This window comes from Anopheles merus, chromosome 3L (assembly GCF_017562075.2).
Source record: "Anopheles merus strain MAF chromosome 3L, AmerM5.1, whole genome shotgun sequence".
Lineage (NCBI taxonomy): Eukaryota > Metazoa > Arthropoda > Insecta > Diptera > Culicidae > Anopheles > Anopheles merus.
The window spans coordinates 261,930-282,396 of NC_054085.1; the positions used below are offsets into that span (position 1 = coordinate 261,930).

General features: G+C 39.9%; 1 protein-coding gene and 1 long non-coding RNA gene across 2 annotated transcripts; both read right to left on the reverse strand.

Annotated features, from left to right (window-relative positions):
* Positions 1-1,767: 1,767 nt before the first annotated feature.
* Positions 1,768-7,010, reverse strand: LOC121598904 (protein lin-28 homolog A-like). Its single transcript, XM_041926267.1, has 2 exons — positions 6,463-7,010; positions 1,768-2,272 (listed from the first exon to the last, which is right to left on the reverse strand). The coding sequence occupies exons 1-2, from the start codon at positions 6,959-6,961 to the stop codon at positions 2,193-2,195; spliced, it is 579 nt and encodes a 192-aa protein (XP_041782201.1). The 5' UTR covers positions 6,962-7,010; the 3' UTR covers positions 1,768-2,192.
* Positions 7,011-7,086: 76 nt separating this feature from the next.
* LOC121598905 lies at positions 7,087-7,893 on the reverse strand. Its single transcript, XR_006005625.1, has 3 exons — positions 7,785-7,893; positions 7,622-7,689; positions 7,087-7,551 (listed from the first exon to the last, which is right to left on the reverse strand). It is a non-coding gene; the product is annotated as an uncharacterized LOC121598905 (long non-coding RNA).
* Between the last annotated feature and the right edge of the window lie 12,574 nt (positions 7,894-20,467).

The window sequence follows — 20,467 nt, forward strand, 5'->3', positions numbered from 1 at the left end:
CTATCATGCCGCGATCCTTCAACCCGCCCTGTGCTTTTGATGAGGATACGCTACAAGATAGTTAAGTCAGCAATTCTTCTGATAAAGTAGCGGTGATCGATCGTGCGTGTGCGCGCGTTCGGGGGTGAGTGCTCGCGTGCGAGCGTTCGTGGGTGCGTGCTGGTGTGCGCGCATACATGCCTGCGTGCGTGCGTTTGTCGCACCGTAAATCCCAAAACTGTTTCATTTTGATGCGATTTTCACCCGCTGCGGTAACAATGTCCATGCATTTTTGATTACCGCTACCTGAGAGACAACACAACCATTTAATTGGCATCACCATCTTTGCGACCGACTCTACTGTTGGGGGTGCTAAAAATACACACGCTCGAAGCAAACGTGCATGTGATATGTTCCAATTCAGGTGTGGACAAAAGAGGATTCTGGTGTGGTAGATTGCTTATAGTAATATCTTAGTTGTAATCAAGTAGCCATTAGTTACAGCAACCGTGGTTACACTGAATATCTAAAGGCCGGGCTACATTGATCGTACTCTCTGGTGTAATTTCGATTTTCACTAGCGCATCTGGCGGCGGCTGACCGAAGCATTTTGCCAAACAATTTGGAGCCGCTCCAGAAAATATGTTATTTTCCCATGTTTTTTACTTTAACTGGACTGGAAAAGCTTTGTAATTGATAGATAAACATATTGTGCAAGTATTTCAGCCATTTTTGCATTAAAAAACGATGAAAAAACTACTTAATTTTGAGATCCGGTGCGACCGTTCCCTTGATGACCAAAATCAGCTTCCACCAGCCGCCGCCAGATGCGCTAGTGAAAATCGAAATTACACTTGCGAGTACGATCAATGTAGCCCGGCCTTTAGAACGGTGTACATCGTCTTTCAATCGCTCCCACATTGGTGACCCCGACGTGATCTCCGGATTGTTATTAGTTCTCCTAATTCGAAAATTCGTGAACGAACATGTCTACCGAAAACGTTTCTAAAGACCGGGCTACATTGATCGTACTCGCAAGTGTAATTTCGATTTTCACTAGCGCATCTGGCGGCGGCTGACCGAAGCATTTTGCCAAACAATTTGGAGCCGCTTCAGAAAATACGTTATTTTTCCATGTTTTTTACTTTAACTGGACTGGAAAAGCTTTGTAATTGATAGATAAATATGTTGTGCTATAAGCATTGCATCCATTTTCATGGCAAAAAACGATGGAAAAACAACTTAAATTTGAGATCCGGCACGACCATTTCCTCGACGACCAATAAAAGCTTCCACCAGCCGCCACCAGATGCGCTAGTGAAATTCAAAATTACACTACGAAGTACGATCAATGTAGCCCGGCCTTAACGAAGAAACTTCCCCTGCTACTGCAGCCGTTTCGGTCAAACTACCGGAATTCTGGAAGAACGATCCATCGTTGTGGTTTTCGCAAGCTAAAATTCAGTTTTTGTTGGCCGGCGTTCATAAGGATGAAACAAAATTTTATCATATTGTCGCTAAACTCGAACAATCCGTGCTTTATCATATCGCTGACGCAGGAGGCTGTTTTACATAGGAAATATGAAGCCGTTAAGCAACGCCTCATCTCTCGATTCGAGCTCACGGAACAACCCAAAAAGGGATCAGCTACTTGGATCGTACGATTTTGGAGACCTTCGCCCTACGCACCTTTTAACGAAGATGCAAGAACTTGCTGCTGGATTGAATGTGAATGATTCCTTGTAAAAAGGCTATTTTTGCAAAAACTTCAGCTAATATATGTGCAATACTTAGCATCCACGATGGAAGTCTTTCAAAGCTGGCGGAGATGGCAGATAAAATGATAGAAATGATTCCTTAAACATCGGTCATCCATGACTGCTAGTAGAGTGTGTGTTGTGTTTGGATGTCCGTTCACTTATTCTAGTAACGTACTTGTTGTATGTGAAGCGGAACCGCAATGAAGTAAAGCGTACAACTGTTCTATATCTAAATATATACGAGTAGTTCGGCTTCTCTTCTTCAAGTGTCGTAGAACGGTAGGAGGAAGCGATCGCAGTGTATATAGAATCTAGCTATTCATACCACGATGTGTATAGAAGATAGTTGTTCATACCACGGTGTGTATGGGGAATAGCGTATGACAGCTCCAGTGCTGCCAGAAGTGTAGCTCAGATATAACAGCTCTTCCGCGCAAAATAGATTCGTTGTTGTTATAGGTTGAGCCTTTGCGAAGGCTTGATGGTCCGCAGAGAACGACGCAACCTTTGGTCCACCGGCAAGTCCGCTGACCCTGTGGGTTGATCAATTGCAGCTGTTTCGTTAGAAATCGGTAGTTGGATACCCGTTTCAGGATTAGGAGTAGCAGGGAGGGACATGACAGTGGATGTATAAGTGTAATCGTAGTTATATGTATTTGTAGGTATGTCTGGAGTGACTGCGATAGTGTTGTCGTAGAAATTTTCACCACCAATCTCTTCACGGCACAAAGAAATTTCTTCCTTAGTGGATTCCGATAGCCCTGCCCCGACGACTACGTAGTTGATCGATATTCCTTTTCCAGGTCCGCCCGTCATTAAGTTTCACTAGATAGTGGAGTTTACCTAGACGTTCCTTAATTGTCCCAAACTCCCACTTGTTTCCATGAACGTATTCTCGAGCTGCAACTTTTGATCCAGTAGTGAATGCACGTATTTTAGACTGAACTTCATTTGAGTTTGGATTAGTATTGGCCGTTCCGGTCCGAACCTAGTAAAAAAGTTCCGTTCTTTATGTAGGCCGTTCCGTTCCGATCCTTCATACAAAATCGTTCCGTTCCGTTCATTGCGTTCTTTCCGTTCATTCCGTTCCGTTCCGTTCATTTCGTTCATTCCGTTCCGTTCATTTCGTTCTTTCCGTTCATTCCGTTCTTTCCGTTGATTCCGTTCCGTTCAATTCGTTCTTTCCGTTCACTCCGTTCCGGTCTTTGCCAGTTCAATATTGTCAGCAAGGTGCTATCGTTCGTGCGTTCCGTTCTTTAAAAAAAACCGGCTTTGCCCGGCTGTTGCTTGCTGCATGCAAGATAACTGTTCACTCTTTCTCGCACACAGTATGTGTTGCCTGTGCACTCTCCCATGCTCACAGGAATATTCATCGCACTTCGTCGCGTATCGTTTATAAAAATCGTGATAAGCGAGACCAAAAATATTATTTGGTGTTATGGTGCAATTTGTAACATCTATTATACTTTTTGTTATAATTTAGCTTATCCTAACCAGACAAATAATTATTATAAAATTTAAATCTGTGCTCATATGGCAGAACGGGTTGGAAGAGATGTATTATAATATGCGATGATGAACAACGAAAAATAAAATGTAATTATTTTTTATGCCACGATATCCGCTTGATCTTGGCACTCGGCATGATTCCAATATTTAGCCATTCGATTCGAAGCATTCTGTTCCATTCGACAACCGTTTGAGTGCCGTGATGTTGTAAACGATTTATGTGAAAAAAAAAACTATTTGTTCTAAGTAGTTAGTGAAATTCAAATAATTTGTCAATCTCGTGATACAATCGTTAACTCCTACCACTCAATAACATCGGCATGGGTAAAAGCCTCGAATGGATCGTGCCCCAATACGCTGGGATGATTATCCTGCTATGGGCATTTAAGTTACTGATAGCCAAGCCTATTAGTGGTACAGAAAGGCTTTGACCGAAAATGGTCGTCGCATCTAAAAAGTTTAAAAAATGCTAGATAATAAATGCATGCTTTATATTAGCACAGCTGGTACAGCTTCCTAGACATAAGGTTGAACCCATCTGGATTTGGTGATTAATGATGATGATTTAAGAAACCTGTCTCAAGTAACACCCCCCCCCCCCCCCCCCCGGATGACAGTTTTGCTTCTAAGCCCTGGGTCGGTTCATTTGCACCCCAGATTCACGTTCCGTTCTTTTTGAAAAATGAACTAGTTCCGTTCCGTTCCTTTTTTTAACGAAATTCCCAACACTAGTTTGGATCGTTTGATGGTATCATGAGATCCAGCCTTGAACGGATCTGACGACCGAACACTAATTTTGAACTTCCCCTCGATCACATTGTAGCGACTTTAGTTTAGATTTCATTGTTTGTATAAATCTTTCAACCTGTCCATTAGTGGCTGGGTGGTACGGAGCACTAAGTTTATGAGTAATTCCGTTTAGTTTAAGAAATCTTGAAAATTCAGTAGAGGTAAATTGAGGACCGTTGTCACTCACAAAAACAGAAGGTAATCCATAAGTACTGAAAAACTCGCGACACAAACGAATTGTCGTTTCCGTAGTCATGTTTTCCACAACGTAGACCATAGGCCACTTCGAGTATGCGTCAATCAATATGAGGTAGTAAAGTCCCATGAATGGGCCAGCATAGTCCGCATGAACACGCTGAAACGGTTCCGTAGGTGTTTCCCAACAATGAAAAGTGACTTTGGGAGGATTAGCCTTTGTCGCCTGACAGGAAGCACAATCGTTGACCAGGTTTTCGATGTCTCTGTCTATGCCTTCCCACCAGTAAGTTGAATTCTTCCTGATTCACACCAAATCTATGTTTCCCTTCAACTGAGTTTCCAGTTCTCAGGGCACGTAGCAATTCGCAAACATTCACATCCGCTAGGATAGCTGCACTCAATTCATCTACAGTCAGTGGGAGTGTTTGTATTGCATTTACCTCGACTACCTCCGGTTCTTCAATTTCCGATTCAGGGTTAGTAGTTGAAACCGGTAGGCGAGACATAGCATCGGCATTGAAATGTTCCGACGAACGGCGATGTCGAATCTTGTAATCGAATGCCTGTAGGAATGCCGCGTAATGCTGCATGCGCATTGCGGACATATTAGGAAGTCCTTTAGATTCCAAAAAGATCTGGCTGATAGGTTTATTGTCTGTTACCAGAATAAATTTGCGACCGTAAAGGTATTGATGAAACTTGCGAATACCAAAAATGATCGAGTAGGCTTCTTTATCGATCTGAGAATATTTTTGTTGCGTTCGAGTAAGGGTCTGAGATGCGTACTGTAATGGCCGTTCCGTTCCATCAGGATACTGATGACTAAGAACTGCCCCAACCCCGTATGGGGACGCGTCAGTAGCTAAAATTACCGGAAGTGGCGGCTCATAATGTACTAAAAACCTATCGGATTGCATCTCCTTTTTTACCAATATAAACGATTTATCACAATCAGCACTCCACACAAATGGAACGTCATTTTTAAGTAGGTTATTCAGTGGGTACAAAATAGTACTGAGGTTAGGGAAAAATCTACCATAGTAGTTAATGAGTTCAACAAAAGACCGTACTTGCTCCTTATTTTTAGGAATAGGCATGTTTCGTATTGCATCAATCTTTTCGCGAAGTTTATGGATTACTTGCTAGTCCACCATGTACCTGCAGTACTCAATTCGATCAGAGAAAAAGTCACACTTTTCTCTATTGACATGTAACCCATATTTATCTAATCTGTTAAGTACTTCTTCAAGTCTAAGTAAATGCATTTTTGTATCAGGACCAGTAACGCGAATGTCATCAATGAAGACAGTGACGCCGGGTATACCCTGCAAAATTTCCTCCATCAGACGTTGAAAAATTGCAGGTTCAGAAGCAACTCCATATATGAGTCGAGTGGGACGAAACAAGCCTCTATGAGTGCTCAATGTAAGTAAGTCCCTATCCTCCGGTCGAACTTCGAGTTGTAAGTAAGCTTGCGAAAGGTCCAATTTTGAAAATGTCTCCCCTCCCGCAACAGTAGCAAAAAGTTCTTCGACCGTCAGAAGAGGATGTTCATCCACCAGTAAGTTTGGGTTAAGAGTAATTTTGTAATCGCCGCACAACCGCACTCTGCCTCCAGCTTTCTTAATAGCAACAACAGGTGTAGCCCACTCTGAGTGGTCCACTTTTTCCCATATGCCTTTTACGAAATGATCAATTTCCTTATCAACCGTACTGCGTACTGCAAATGCCACTGGCCTAGCTTTTATGTATACCGGTTTTGTATTTTTCCTAACAGTAAGTGTAGCTTGTATTCCTTCAATTTTACCTACACGTTCATCAAAGACACGTGAAAATTTTGTAAGTAAATTATTCAATGCATTAGTGGTAGACTGATTTTTGCCACTACAGTAGGAAACTGAATGTGTACCGGGTTGGAATACACGATTGAAATCTAAATTCAAAGCAAGTAGCCAATCACGCCCTAACAACGGATGTCTACTAGATTCTGCGACATGTAGAGGCAATGTGAATTCCTCACCATTTGCAACTACTTTTACCGTTATTTTCCCAAGCACACCAATGTCATTATCGCAGTAACTCACGAGTCGAATGTTAGTAGGGGAAATGTCAAAATTGTTAAAGTATTTTCGTTTGTCTTGTAGGTTGATTAAGGATGCGGGTGAACCAGTGTCGACCTCGAACGTTAGCTGTTTTTGATTTATCCACAGACTCAACAAAAACTTACCAGCAATACCTTGGATCGCGTTCAGGTGTAACACATCCTTCATAACACACGGCTGCTCCTCCAGGTGATGTGCGTCATCCGTCCCCTTCTCGTTGGTCTTGGTGAGACACATCCTCTCAAGGTGCCCCGCTTTCTTGCAGTATTTGCAGATCGTAGCTTTATGTTTGCATTTGTCTGCGTAGTGGTCAGGATCCCCGCAACGATAACATCGTTTATTTCCAGCATTCTGCTTGTTCGACAGGCGACCAAAACTTTGACTGGAACTGGCTTGGCTCGATGACTGGAAACATTTTTTAGTTTTGTTTGCTCCATGCTCGATGTACTGAACCTCACTTTTTTTACGTGAGTTGTGCATTTCATCGGTTCCACGATGAGTCATTTCCATTCCGAATGCGATCTCCTTTGCCTTTGTCAAGGTTAAGTCGCGCACTTCCAACAATCGAGACTGTATCACACGGTTCTGGATGCCAAAGACGAACTGGTTCCGCCCAACCGACATTGTCACGTTGCAACCGGTTTTTTTGTATTGAAAAAGTGTTCTCTATAGTGCGGTCAAATCGTTCTCGATAGCAGAACTATAAAGAAAGTTTTTCCAACCGTGTGAAGGCGTGTATCATACATTTGGTTTCTGTATGCTACATCCCTTCTCAATTTCATTCGTTCTCTCCATTCTCCCTACAGCTCTTTCTCTCATTTGTCGATTCCGCACATGCTTACGCTCTTTATTTTACCTTCTTACTCGCACATACAAATTTACATACTCACACAATTCACACTACCGAAAACCGGTGCGGAATACACAAGTACCCGTCTTGCCTGCCTTCTTTCCTCGTTCTTCCTTTCATCCAGCGTTGTCTTCGTCGAATGGTGTTCACGCGTTAAAAATTCTTCCTGCTTGCCTCCCTCTCGCTGCTCCAACATGCTGCGCTAGTGAGCTGGAGGATCGTCCCTACCTTCCTGCCACTTCTCCTCTAACAGGCGCTAGCACGTTGGAGGATCGTTCCTGCCCCCTGCCGCTTCTCCGGCGCTAGCGCGTTGAATGGTCGTTCCTGCTTTCTTTACTCTCCTGTTCTGTTGTTTTCGGCACTCCTAGAGATAGAGGGAAATATTAACTATGTTGCCAACAGCTGTTCAATTTAACACCAAGCACAATACTTACCAACCAATTGAATATTGCTTCTATCGTGGTCCGTGCTCACTTCCGCGTGCGTGCGTGTGTTACGATTTCTTTAAAAAACGAAATTGATTTTATATCACAATTATCAATACAATTCAGTTTGATGAAGATTGATATAACCCTTTATTGAAAAAACTGTACTTACCAAATAGTTTTTCCGTACTGGTTTCACGAGAGAAAAAAAACGGGCACGCATCGACGCGTCCTACCGCTTGCAAACTTGATTTTACACTACCACATTTTCATGTGAACGCGAAGGAGCGCCTTCCCCGTGTATTCCCCGATATATGCGATTTCTCTATACGCTTTTTTTTTCTAAATTTGACGGTTCTTTGAGTAAATTGTACTAATTTGAGACATTGAATGTCAAATGCAAAATAAATTTCCTTTTGGTTGAGTATTAAAAACCATTTCAAAAGGTATAAAATTGTAATATTCAGTTGAAATCAGATCAAATAACTAATTTAGTGGCTAAAACCTACCACTTCATGCAAAATTATACGAAAATTAGCTATAATTTGACTGAAATCCTCGAAAATCGACTTACGCTAACATTCGAGATACGCTATTGCCTCCGGTCCGCATTAATATTGTATATCGGGGAGTACCTGTACAATGATACAAAGAGCGTGTTAACGCTAGGGTTATCACACAGCAGACTGTGTGATAACAACACAGCAGTCAGAGCGCCGTATACATACATACGCGTTATATAGATTTGAGGTGTGTGGTGCAAACCCACGAACAAGAGCGCGGACTTACGACTGGAGAGAGGCCGCGTGTTTTTTGACAGATAAAAACATATAGATAGCGAAGAAATCAAGTGAATAAAAACGAGAATATAAAAACAGAGTAGGAGACACATTTAGTTACAGTTTTATTTAATAAACCAGAAATTCCGAAAGCAGTATCCTGCGCAATCAGAGCGGATGAGAGGAGAACGCTTGCGTGAGAGATTGGTGTAGCAAGCGAAATTGGACAAGTCCCAGAAAAGCGAGACGCAAGAGTTTCTCTCCAGCGATGGAAAGGGATGAGCTAAATGAAACATGCGAATCGTTAATGCGACACAGCCAAGTCGCAAGCAAATACAGACCAACACCCAGAAGAGCGAGGCAGAATGAAAAATTTTGTGAATGTTAGAATGAGAAAAATGATAGATACACATAAAAATCGCGCGATAATGCCGGTTGGGCAGAAAAGTGAGACGCAAGAGTTTCTCTCCAGCGATGGAAAGGGATGAGCTAAATGAAACATGCGAATCGTTAATGCGACACAGCCAAGTCGCAAGCAAATACAGACCAACACCCAGAAGAGCGAGGCAGAATGAAAAATTTTGTGAATGTTAGAATGAGAAAAATGATAGATATACATAAAAATGCCCGAAAAAGTGTGACGCAGTCTTGCGATACAAATCCCAGTATCGTCAACGTTTTCAACCCAAGCGGCATAGATTAAGCTTAAACGACTGGAAAATCTTATATCCATAGAAAAAAAATTAAAGTTCCATAGCTTCATAGGTTTGCTCAATAAATAGCGATATTGCAACTCATCATTATATTGTTGTCCTTTTCCTTTTAATTTTCTGAGCAAATATGTATATGAATGGTCGTGTCGTCAGATACGTAGGTATCAACACCAATGACCATTACTCAAATCTCACTTGCTTCATTGCTGGTGGTTTCCATTGGAGTCTAGTATTTAAACAATCGTATCGCCGTTCTAGCTCTAGCGATGCATAACTGCAATGCGAAACCATTCAACAGTACAGAGGAAATTAGAAACATCTCCTCCAAGCAAGGAGCGCTCCACTGGTGGGGTATCCCACGAACAGATGGTGACATCAGCTTTTTGCTATTTTTAGAATGCATCAGTCGTTTGCCGTCTGCTAAACGAAGTCTTTCTATATTCCGTTTAGGTTGACAGCTTGAGTCGTTAAGAATCCGTTTAGTGGTCGTTTAGTGGATTTGTGGCACTTGGATATTAGCCAAAATCTGATTGGCCATCTTGGATGGCATTTGACAGCAGAAAGCGCTTGAAAATTCATTATACCCTCAAACATTTACTGTTACTACCGGCATACATACTCTTCGTGTAAAATGTATGCACAGACCGATTTATCATTTTAGTCACAAATAACATTTCTAATTCCCTCTGTACTGTTGAATGGTTTCGCATTGCAGTTATGCATCGCTAGAACTAGAACGGCGATACGATTACGATACCTACGTATCTGACCACACGACCATTCATATAGATTTTTGCTCGAATTGTTAGAAGGTGGAGCTTTCGTTTTTTTCTCTTATGGATATTGTAGTATCGTGATAAAGCACGTCTTGACTCCTCATAGCTCCACATGCGTTTGCTCTTTTATTGTTTATCCATCTTTCATCTGTCAAGCAACATAACAAGGTTTATATATACAACGTATCTATAAGGTTGCTATACTACAATCACTTTCCTTTTTTTATAGATAATGTATTGTTCACTAACTAATGCAGCGGTCGGCAAAGTCCGGCCCGCGGGCCAAATGCGGCCCGCCGCAACATTCAATCCGGCCCGCGAAAGGTTTTGACTGATTTTGAAAGATGGGAACTGTTCGTATACAAATTACTGAATATCTTTTAGAATAACATTTTATACCATCGTATTCTTTCAACTTCAATTAAAGTACTATGGAATGACGGATCGATCTCCCGGCCCAGATAACCCAGTAATGTAGCCACTTGTACCTCTGTCTTCATTTTTAACTTCTTTTGGAACCTCAAAAAATAAACCTGGGCTCTCTTGCGATGCTTTGATTGTTGCCTAATAGTACCAAGATATTGGTGACCAAAACGCAGACACGTTCTTATGCGACGACATACTTGTGTACGCAGTCCATTTAAGACGCTACGGGGCGTCATTCGTTGATCGCGCACGCTTCTACGTTGGTTGGTTCACTTTTTTGGTCATCATGGTAAGAGTTCGACTGGTAGAGGTGTCAAGGTGAGGTGACTGATAGAGGTTTTCAGTTGTCTCATGGGATGCTACCATTCAAAGTGCAATTAATGTTTTGTTAGAGCGGGTGAAGATAATCCCATGATAAACCTATGAATTTGTCAATTGTGTTAAGGCAACCGTTATGTAATTTTAACATTGCTTCAACACGACAATAAGACTTTCGGGATGAAGGAAATCGCACACGAAATTCAATATTTATGAGATATACTAAAGCCTGGTTACAATAAATTTATTTAAAGTTTTGAATGCGACTTGGTTTTGATAAGAGAGCATTAGACTTTCACCAACGCAAAACATCCAATACAAAATTTTAAATATAGTGAAACAGCTCCATACATTTTCACGCGATATTTTTTTTATTTTGTTTTATTCGATTTTCTTAATTTGATACAAATCAGTTGGTTTCCCTTTAAACTATTTTAGGGATTTTTTGATCGTATTTGAAAGCAAAAACAAATAATTAAAAATCCCTGTTGTTTTAACGAGAACGACGATTCCACACTGTTGCTGTTTACGAGTACAACAATTATCAAAGTGCTTTTTCATAAGGAATCTGTTATCAATTGATCTGACATGGCATTACTTATCCATAAAGCATTTTAAAAATTACTGAATCTATTTTTACTTCAATAATTTTTTTGCCGTTCAGACTGTTGTATCATCCCCACAATATCTTGAATATTTTTTTTGCGGCGTGGGAGGATGGGGTCTTCAGGAAGCGATATTGATCCCTTTTTGTTATGTTTTAACTGATCACATTTTTGGCCATTTATTGCCGATTCTCAAATGATTAAACATTAGAATCAGTTTTTAAAGTAGGTATCATTAATTTGGAACCATACTTGGATGATATAATTACAGAAAACCAACAATAATACCTAAAATGTTTCTAAAAGATTAAAATGTAATAATTTAAGCGCAATAATAAAAAAAACCGCATTCACCTGGCCCGCGGCACTCGATCATTTGGTTGACGTTGGGCCTTTGCCTCAAAAGTTTGCCGACCGCTGAACTAATGGATTTCTAACTGCTAATATAGTCGTTTAAGTAATTTGGTTTTTGAATAGATCTTTTAGATCTTGTGGTCTCATTACTTGGCTTATCGCAAAGACTTCTATCAGTTAATTTGCTTGTGGTATCTTTGCAAGTAACATTCTTTTCTTTGTTATTTGGATCTACCATTTCGTTGTCTACTGATTCTGGCGCAAGGAGGTTACCTTCTTCTGTAGAAACTTTAAGCAAATGAAATACGTGATTCCGGTATTTCAAACCGGATTCTTTTGATGCTATTAACACATCTCCTCCTTTCCTTTCAATCACCTTAAAAATGTTGTCCCAAAGTTAGATGATAGTTTGTTGGTTTTACGCATTCGTTTGACCATAACTGCGTCACCCGGAATACATTTTACCTTTGTGTTTGGCTTCCTTATCTCTGTGTACCACTTCTTCATGTTCAACTATTGGATTAAATATAGATGGTAATTTATCTCTTATGTTATAATTAAAAAGCATCTCCGACGGTGTTTTCTTAATGACTGAATCAGGAGAAGATCGATACATTAGTAGGTATTTGTTAAGCTCTTCGATCCAATTTGCATTCATTGATTGAATGATGACAAGTCGTTTAAGAAGGGATCGGTTTTGTCTTTCGACTTCACCATTTTGTTGCAGCCAGTATGGGGTGGTACTGATCAATTTAATGTTATTGGTGGTGCAAAACTGTAGGAACTCTTCGCTTGAGAACTGCGGCCCATTATCTGCAGTAATAGATAGAGGTAGTCCGAATCGTGCAAAAATTGAGTTTAACCGTCCTATAGTCTCTATAGAATCCGTCTTTTTCATAATTTCCACTTCTATGTAGCGACTGAAATAATCCACTACTACTAACAACGAATGGTCTGATGGGAGAGGTCCTAGAAAGTCAATGGCAATTCTCTTCGCTTCATTGGTTCTGGAACGGGCGCTGCAGAGACCAGCATACATCCCCGGCAATTCCTGACGTATTGTTCTACCTGTGAGTCAAGTTTTGGCCACCATACTTTGGCCCTTAATCGCTGTTTCATAATGCTCATACCTGGGTGACCTTCATGGGCTACATCCTTTCTCTTAATGAAGCAGGCATAATAATTCTGTTTCCTCGCAACAGTATGTTGTTAGCAAAGCATAGTTCAGTAGAAAATATTTTGAATGTCGAAGTATCTTCGGTCCATTCATTCTTTTCAATTCTCTGACGAACCGCTTGAATAGTTCCATCGGTTTCTGAAGCTTTTTCTATCTCTGTAGGTTTTAGCGCTACTGGTGATGCATTGGAAATAATCCATGCCACATACTGTTCAGAAAATTCATCAAATGATTTACCTTCTACGGTCTCTGTGATCGCAAGGCGTGAAAGTGGATCAGTAATACTGGATTTCTCTGGTCTATATATAACAGATGCTTTGTAATATTGCAGTCGTATTACCCATCTCTCGATTCTGGCACATGGTTTCGATTTTGTACTAAATATTTTTTCTAATGGTTTATGATCTGTTATAAGTTCAAATTGACGACCATATAGATAAAAATGGAAGCGTCCTACTGCCCAAACAAGCGCTAGGGCCTCTTTTTCAATTTGTGCATAGCGTTTTTCTGTATTAGATAGACTTTTGCTTGCGTATACAATTACTCTCGGATTTCCTTTGGAATCTATCTGTATTAATACCGCTCCTAACCCAACAGGACAACCAACTGTGTTCTATATGCAATATAAAAAAAACCTAGTGTTGATGGGCTTATCATAAACGATTTGAGTTTCTCAAACGCTGAATGATGCTCTGATTTCCATACAAATGTTTCCCTTTCAACTGTTAGTTGTCGTAATGAATGTGTAATGGTTGCTATATCAGGGATACATTTTCCAACATAATTTACTAAACCTTAAAAACTTCGAACTTCTTCTGCTGATTTTGGTGCCCTGAAGTTTCGTATCGCATTTAGTTTATCTTTGTCTGGTTTTACTCCTTGTGCAGATATAACATACCCTAAAATTCTCATTTTTGATTCCCCGTAAACGCATTTATCTGCATTGAGCACCACGTTCCACACTTTGAGCCTTTGGAGAACCTTTGTCAGTCTTTTGTCATGTTCATCTCTATGCGATCCCTATACAATAATGTCATCGATGTAATTCAAGCATCCTTCACAACCTGTAAGAATTTGTTCCATAGTTTTCTGGAACAGCTCTGGTGCACAGTTTATCCCAAACATAAGTCTACTGTCACGGAACAACCCTCTACGTGTGATGAACGTAGTAATCCCCCGAGATTGTTTTGAGATTTCTACCTGGTGGAAAGCATTTTTAATTTCCAAACGGGAAAATACTTTTGGCTTAGCCATATGTGGTAAGAAGTCCTCAAATGTAGGTAGTGGATGATTTTCTCTCTCAACCGCCTCGTTAGCGCGCCGCATATCTACGCATATGCAAACATCGTTGTTTCCTTTAGGGACAACTACTACAGGTGATACTCACTTAGATGGCTCATTTACTTGCTCGATAACTCCCTGAATCAGTAGTTCATCCAGCTTTTTATCGACAAGCTTTTCCAGGGCAACCGGTATTCGACGGTATGGCTGAACGACAGCTACTGATCCTGATTTTATTGGTATATCCACCACAACATTTTTCAAGGTCGAAAGTTTATGGTTTTCGTTGTCAACCGCATTTACCGGAACGGTAATTTTCAACGCTCCCATTTGAGTAGCCGTATCGCGCCCAATTAAAGTTTTGCCATCACCCTTCATGACATAGAAATCGGCAGTAGTTTCTGCTGAGCCTAAAGTGACTGTAGCAGTAAACACACCTACGAGCGGCAGTACCTGTCCGCCATATGCCTTGAGTGTAATTGTTGATTTGATACAACAACATGTTGGGACTTTAGTTGCTCCCAGACAGTTTGGCTGATTAAGTTGTATTTTGATCCCGAATCGATCATAGCGTTCATAGCTGTTATCATATGGCGTGAGATGGAAGACGTATTCCGGTATTGTTATCAATATGTTTTACTGTGTCATGTTTGTACTCTCTATTTCCAGCTTCTGTTGTCTCTCGTCGCTGTTTCTTGGTACCCTTGAAAGTCCTTTGTTCTGAGTTTTTAGTGCGACACCTCTTAGCGAAATGGTTCATGCCGCCGCATTTACTACACGTTTTTCCTTTGGCTGGGCATTTCTCGTCTTTGGCGAGATGTCCCATATACCCACAACGATGGCATTGCATTTGATTTTTTTCAGCTAATATTCTCTTTTTGTGAACAGAATACCCATCAATTTTATTAACATCATCAACTTGATGCTGACTTTATATGAACGATTTTTCTTGATGAGCAACTGTTTCAAGAATTTTTGCTACACTCAATATTTTATTGAGATTAGCGTCGCCTAGTCTCAACAGCTCTCTACGCAATGCAGCTGACTGACAGTTTTCAATAATTTGGTATTTAAAATTTTCTTCTGTCTTGTCGCCAAAGCCGCATCTTTCTGCTTGTATGCGTAATTTCACTAAAAAGGTGTCAAAATTCTCTCCTGGTTGTTGTTTAATTTGCCGCAATAGGTGTCGTTCATAGGTGGGGTTTTGTCTCGGCAAGAAAAAATTATTTAATTTTGCAACGGCCTCTTCGTAGCTGTTCATATTGGGGGTATATTGTTCAATATTTGAAAGAGGTCCCCGTTTCTCAATGCTTGGTAGTTCTGGCAGAGTTCCATAAATTGTTGGACCTTTGGTCCCACAAAATGTAATAGGAGGTCTTTCTTCCACTCCTCATCATCAATTCGAAATGCTCAAAGCATGATTTCGAAAGATTTCACCCATTTTTTCCACTCATTTCCAAGGTTTTCTCGGTGACCCTCATAATTAAACGGTTGAGGCGTCAGCCCTGGGAAACAAAATACATCTGTAAAAATAATACAACCGTATTTAGTCATTCATAGAAATCAGACGTGTGCGTCTGTGAAATTCATATAAATAGTCAAAATACAATAGGATTGTGTTTATTCACACATCCAAACATGCAGCTCCTATTGATACAAAAAAAAACTTTTAATCCATTATGGGTTTGACAACACTGCATTACACTAAGGCCCGTGTCTGTGCTCCATCGCATGCGATTTTATCGCACGTGCTGTCAAACGCTTTTTCGTATAATATTGCGATGATTTGGATGATTTTAATAATATAACGATTATGAAAAATTAAGTTGAGATTGTTCCTACAAAACACCACACATTTAGTTTGACCGATAAAATCGGATGCGGCGTCCGACGAAATCAAAATTTTTTGATTCCGTCGTACGACGAAATCGCACGTCCGACGTTATCTGTCAAATCCCATATAAAATTTTGACAGGCCTTCCGATAAAATCGCATCCGATGGAGCACAGACACGGGCCTAAGAGAGCGGTACTTGTTCCGACGCAATGCGTTGCGATTTTGCCAAAATGTATGGGATTTGACAGACGCGTGCGTTAACGACGCCCGACGCAGCGTCAAAGTAGAAAAATTCTATTCCGACGCACGACGTGATGCGTCGGTCAAAATAATTCAACCATATCGGGTGAAAATCGATATTTTTTCACGTTAAATTGTTTCGAGCGCAATTTTCCTTGTAATTGGACTACTAAATAATTTTATAACCAAAACAAAATAAATGTAGATAAAAATATTGCGTAATTTCTGCAAAACAGGTGTGTGCGGGTTAGTATACAATATGCAAAAAACGTAAACATGCTTTGCACTGTTTTAGGTACAACTGGAAAGGATTGTACAGTTGTTATTTAACTTTATAATCAGTTGTGAACCTATAAATAATAGGCATTATTGCTGTTTGTTAATGTTTTTCTTTGTAAAATGTGTTGACACATCCATGCAGAACGCAGCGAACAGATACCAGCTTGCGTCACGCGTTGCGATACGCTGCGTCTGAACAAGTACCAAGCCCTAACACTGGTGCAATAACATAATACTTATTGTAGAACACTCGATCTTTCAATCATCTTATTATTATTATTTTTTTAATTCTGCATTGAAGAAATTTTCAGAAAAAACCTATCACGCACATTTGATTGATTTGCTTTTTTATAATTCACATATTTTTCCATTTTTCTGCGTTTCATCCTCCATTTTGACAAAGACGCACACTCATACATAAGCGATCCAACCTTGCATGTATTAATACTCTACTTTGTGCCAAACACTCACATATGGATTCCACATTGAAGCAATACATGTTCCAACATGTTTTCTGAGTTCTGCATTCAAGCAAACAAAGGAACAATACTTATTCTTTGTTACACATAGATTCGGCGTTTAAGCGAAACTTGTTTCAACACGTTTTCCGTATTCTGCATTAAAGCAAATTAACAAGGGAGCAATGTCCATTCTTTTAACCACACTTTTCACTTGGGTAGTCCTGCATTTAAGCAAATTTTCAATTGGCTTCATTTTTCTTTAGCTTTTACGCAAGGCCGAATTGAATCGGGGTTCACTGCATTTAAGCAAATTGCAATACAAATGTACAATCAATCACATACATTTCCTTCTTTCACATTTCCGAAGTAACAAAACGAAGTAAGCTTACCAATCGATTCATTGTATCTTGCCGTCTGATTTTGTTCCACTGCTAGTTCTCTTTGTTTCTTTTTACTCGTCGCCAAATATAGTATCGTGATAAAGCACGTCTTGACTCCTCGTAGTTCCACATGCGATTGCTCTTTTATTGTTTATCCATCTTTCATCTGTCAAGCAACATAACAAGGTTTATACAGTGGCGGGTCAAGCCTCTCCGAGGCCCTAGGCGTTATGGTAGACGGGGCCCCTTCACCAAATCCATCGCGGGGGGGGGGGGTTTGGTGTACGAATCATACACTGCAAATTGTATAAGTTTGCTGCAGTTACATTTTTTACTGAAAGCTATTAAGTAATACATGGTACTGAATATCAGTAAAACAAATTACTGAAAATGCAGCTATTTATTCTACCAAAACGACACGTCTGAGCTTCAAAGGAAAACATACTGCGAAGCCCACTTGCTCGTGATGAACAAAAATTTGATTTGGTAACCGCTTACAGACACCCCGATAAATTTTAGGTGCGTATTCGGCCAAATACCCATTATACCAAATCAACAAACTTCTTTCGACAAAATACAATTCACATCTGTATAAAACTTTATGAAACAGAGATGAACATAAGCAGAATGGACTGCCACCCGCGCATCATTAAAAACCCCAATTTTAATACTTTTTTCGCCAATTTTCAATCGATAGTAATGACTTAACAATCATTAATATCAGAAAGGCTTTGTGGTATGTTAAAATTTTGGGTACTGTGGATACTGTTTCGAAGCGGACTTTAGACACTTGATCGTCTAGGCCAGGGGTTTCCAAACTACGGCCCTCGAGAGCCTATAATGCGGCCCGTGATGATGTTGTAAAGGATAATGTAAATATCATATATGTTTGACAGTTTCCATCATTTTTTTTAATTTTTACTAAACCAAGACAAGAATCAAGTTACTATAAAAGAAAAATGCAGAACTTTAAAACATTTATTAAGTATTTTCTTGTCAAAACAAGTTTTAAACGTTCTCATTACCAAAAGTAACGCGTAAATGGCCCTCAACAACGATATTTACGAAGAAATGCGGCCCGCGAACTGAAAAGTTTGGAGACCCCTGGTCTAGGCGATCATAAAAACCTGTAGGACGTTGGAGTTTAGAGGGCTTACCTTGGGTAGGAGGACATAAGTAAACTCCTTAAATGAGAAGTCGATAGATGATGGATGGGCTTAGTCCTATCCTGACAATCCGAACAAATCTGACCTGCCATGATCGTTGTTGTTGGTTTTATCTATACTCAATAGAAGTTAAAGGTCGGAAAGTTATCGTTTTCGCTAAGCTAGTTACGTTTGTCTTTTATGGACAAGAACGATGGTTCTAAACGATATTTTCTTTCCTACTTTACAATTTCCAGCTCGTGTTTCATAATACGGACGATTTGATTTAAAATCGTCATCGTGAGCATAACATGAAAACAATATTTTGCTTTTACGTTGGTTTACCTTTACAATGAATACTGAAGTACCGTCTGGCTTCGAATTACGGCCACTTCATTTTCAATCGGTCAAAGCGATAACTTCTTGCACGCTGGAAAAACAATATTTTCATTCGAAAGTAACTGGAAATACCTTGTATTGCAGTATGTTTGTCTCAAGTAATCCACGGACCACAGGTTGGAGACCACTGCTTTAGATCAGCTGCTTTCTAAATGATCGAGCGGTGAGGGCCAGGAGAATGCATTTGTTTTACACATACATTATTATATTATTACAGTTAATACACAAAATGATATGATATTTATGTTATTAAACAATGCGATTGGTTATTGGTTTTCTTAGATTATTATATCATCCAAGCAAGTTTTAAATTCATTTTATTAAATTACAATAACTAAAATTGATTGTAAAGATTCTTCAATTAAGAGTCTGCAGCATAGTGTGCAAAAGTCATAAAAAGCTCAAAACAATAAAGCAAAATCGCAATATCGCTTCTTAACGTACCCTTCCTTCCATGTTTCAAATTGTTTTCTAGGATATATCTGGAGATGGTACAAAATAGTTAACAGCTGAAAAATATCGAGACAAACGTACAATCGTTCAGTACTATTATGAGGCCACGGACAAGTAAGGCCAGGTCAGACGAATTGATAGTGCATTTCTTAAAAAAAAAGCTCCAAGAAAATCGTTGCATCCTTAAAAAGCAATAGAGTGTAACCATTGTTCTCGTAAAATCAACAGTTAGGTTTTTATGGAATTATTCGTTTCTATTTTCTAATTAATCCTCAAATTTGACCATATTGATTGGTCCGACAATCCATGTTATGGTGATCAAATTTGGAATAGTTCAACGATATGAATTGTCATATTAAAATATGTTCAGTTAATTTTTAATAAATAGGATATTCCTATCTTTCAAAATCGCGCAAATATTTTCTCGGGCCTGACTGCATATTGTGGTGGGCCGGACTTTGCCGATAGCTTAATTAGTTCAAATTTTACGCGATCATTCATATCGATATTTCCTTTCCGTCGACCCTTCCAAATTTGACCCAAACCCTTCAACAGCTTGCCTTTCCACCATCACTTCGTCCAGTCCACAATTTTAACTGGGGCCCCAAAGGTTAGCCGGGGCACGAGTTCTTAGTTTTTGCGTGATAACATACACACAGGCCAAATTAAAAAACGCACACATCGACATCGGAATCGATTCTTGAATGAAACCTCAACAGATAAAAAGAGCGTGCTTGGTGTCAGCCAATTTTTCTTGCTTATTTCTACGGCTACGAACCGTTGTGTTGAGATCGGTTTCGGAGCCTTTTAATGTCGTATGTGCATGTAGTTTGTGTGAGGCATCTCTTGTAACGGATTTCGCTTTACCCAACTCGCGCGTAGCGTTCAATGCATTTGATCCAACGCTTTGGGCCATCGATGATGAAATGATATTGTGTTGAGCTCTGGGCATGTATCGCAGCGTTCTACGCTTCCAACTAAGGTGCACATGGTAAACAAAAATATTGCACATGTTAAAAAGGCAAATGTTTTCTGCTTCTGATAGTAAAATGCTTCTGATAAGTAAAATAAATATGCTTCTGATAGGTCTGGTAGTAATAGTAAATCTGATTGTAAACATAACCCCCGGGGGAAAAATGGGGATATATTAGGTTGACCACATCAAATGGAATGGGCCCCTCAATCGACCGAATCATCAACGGGGCCCCCAAATGGCCGAGGCAATGGAGATTG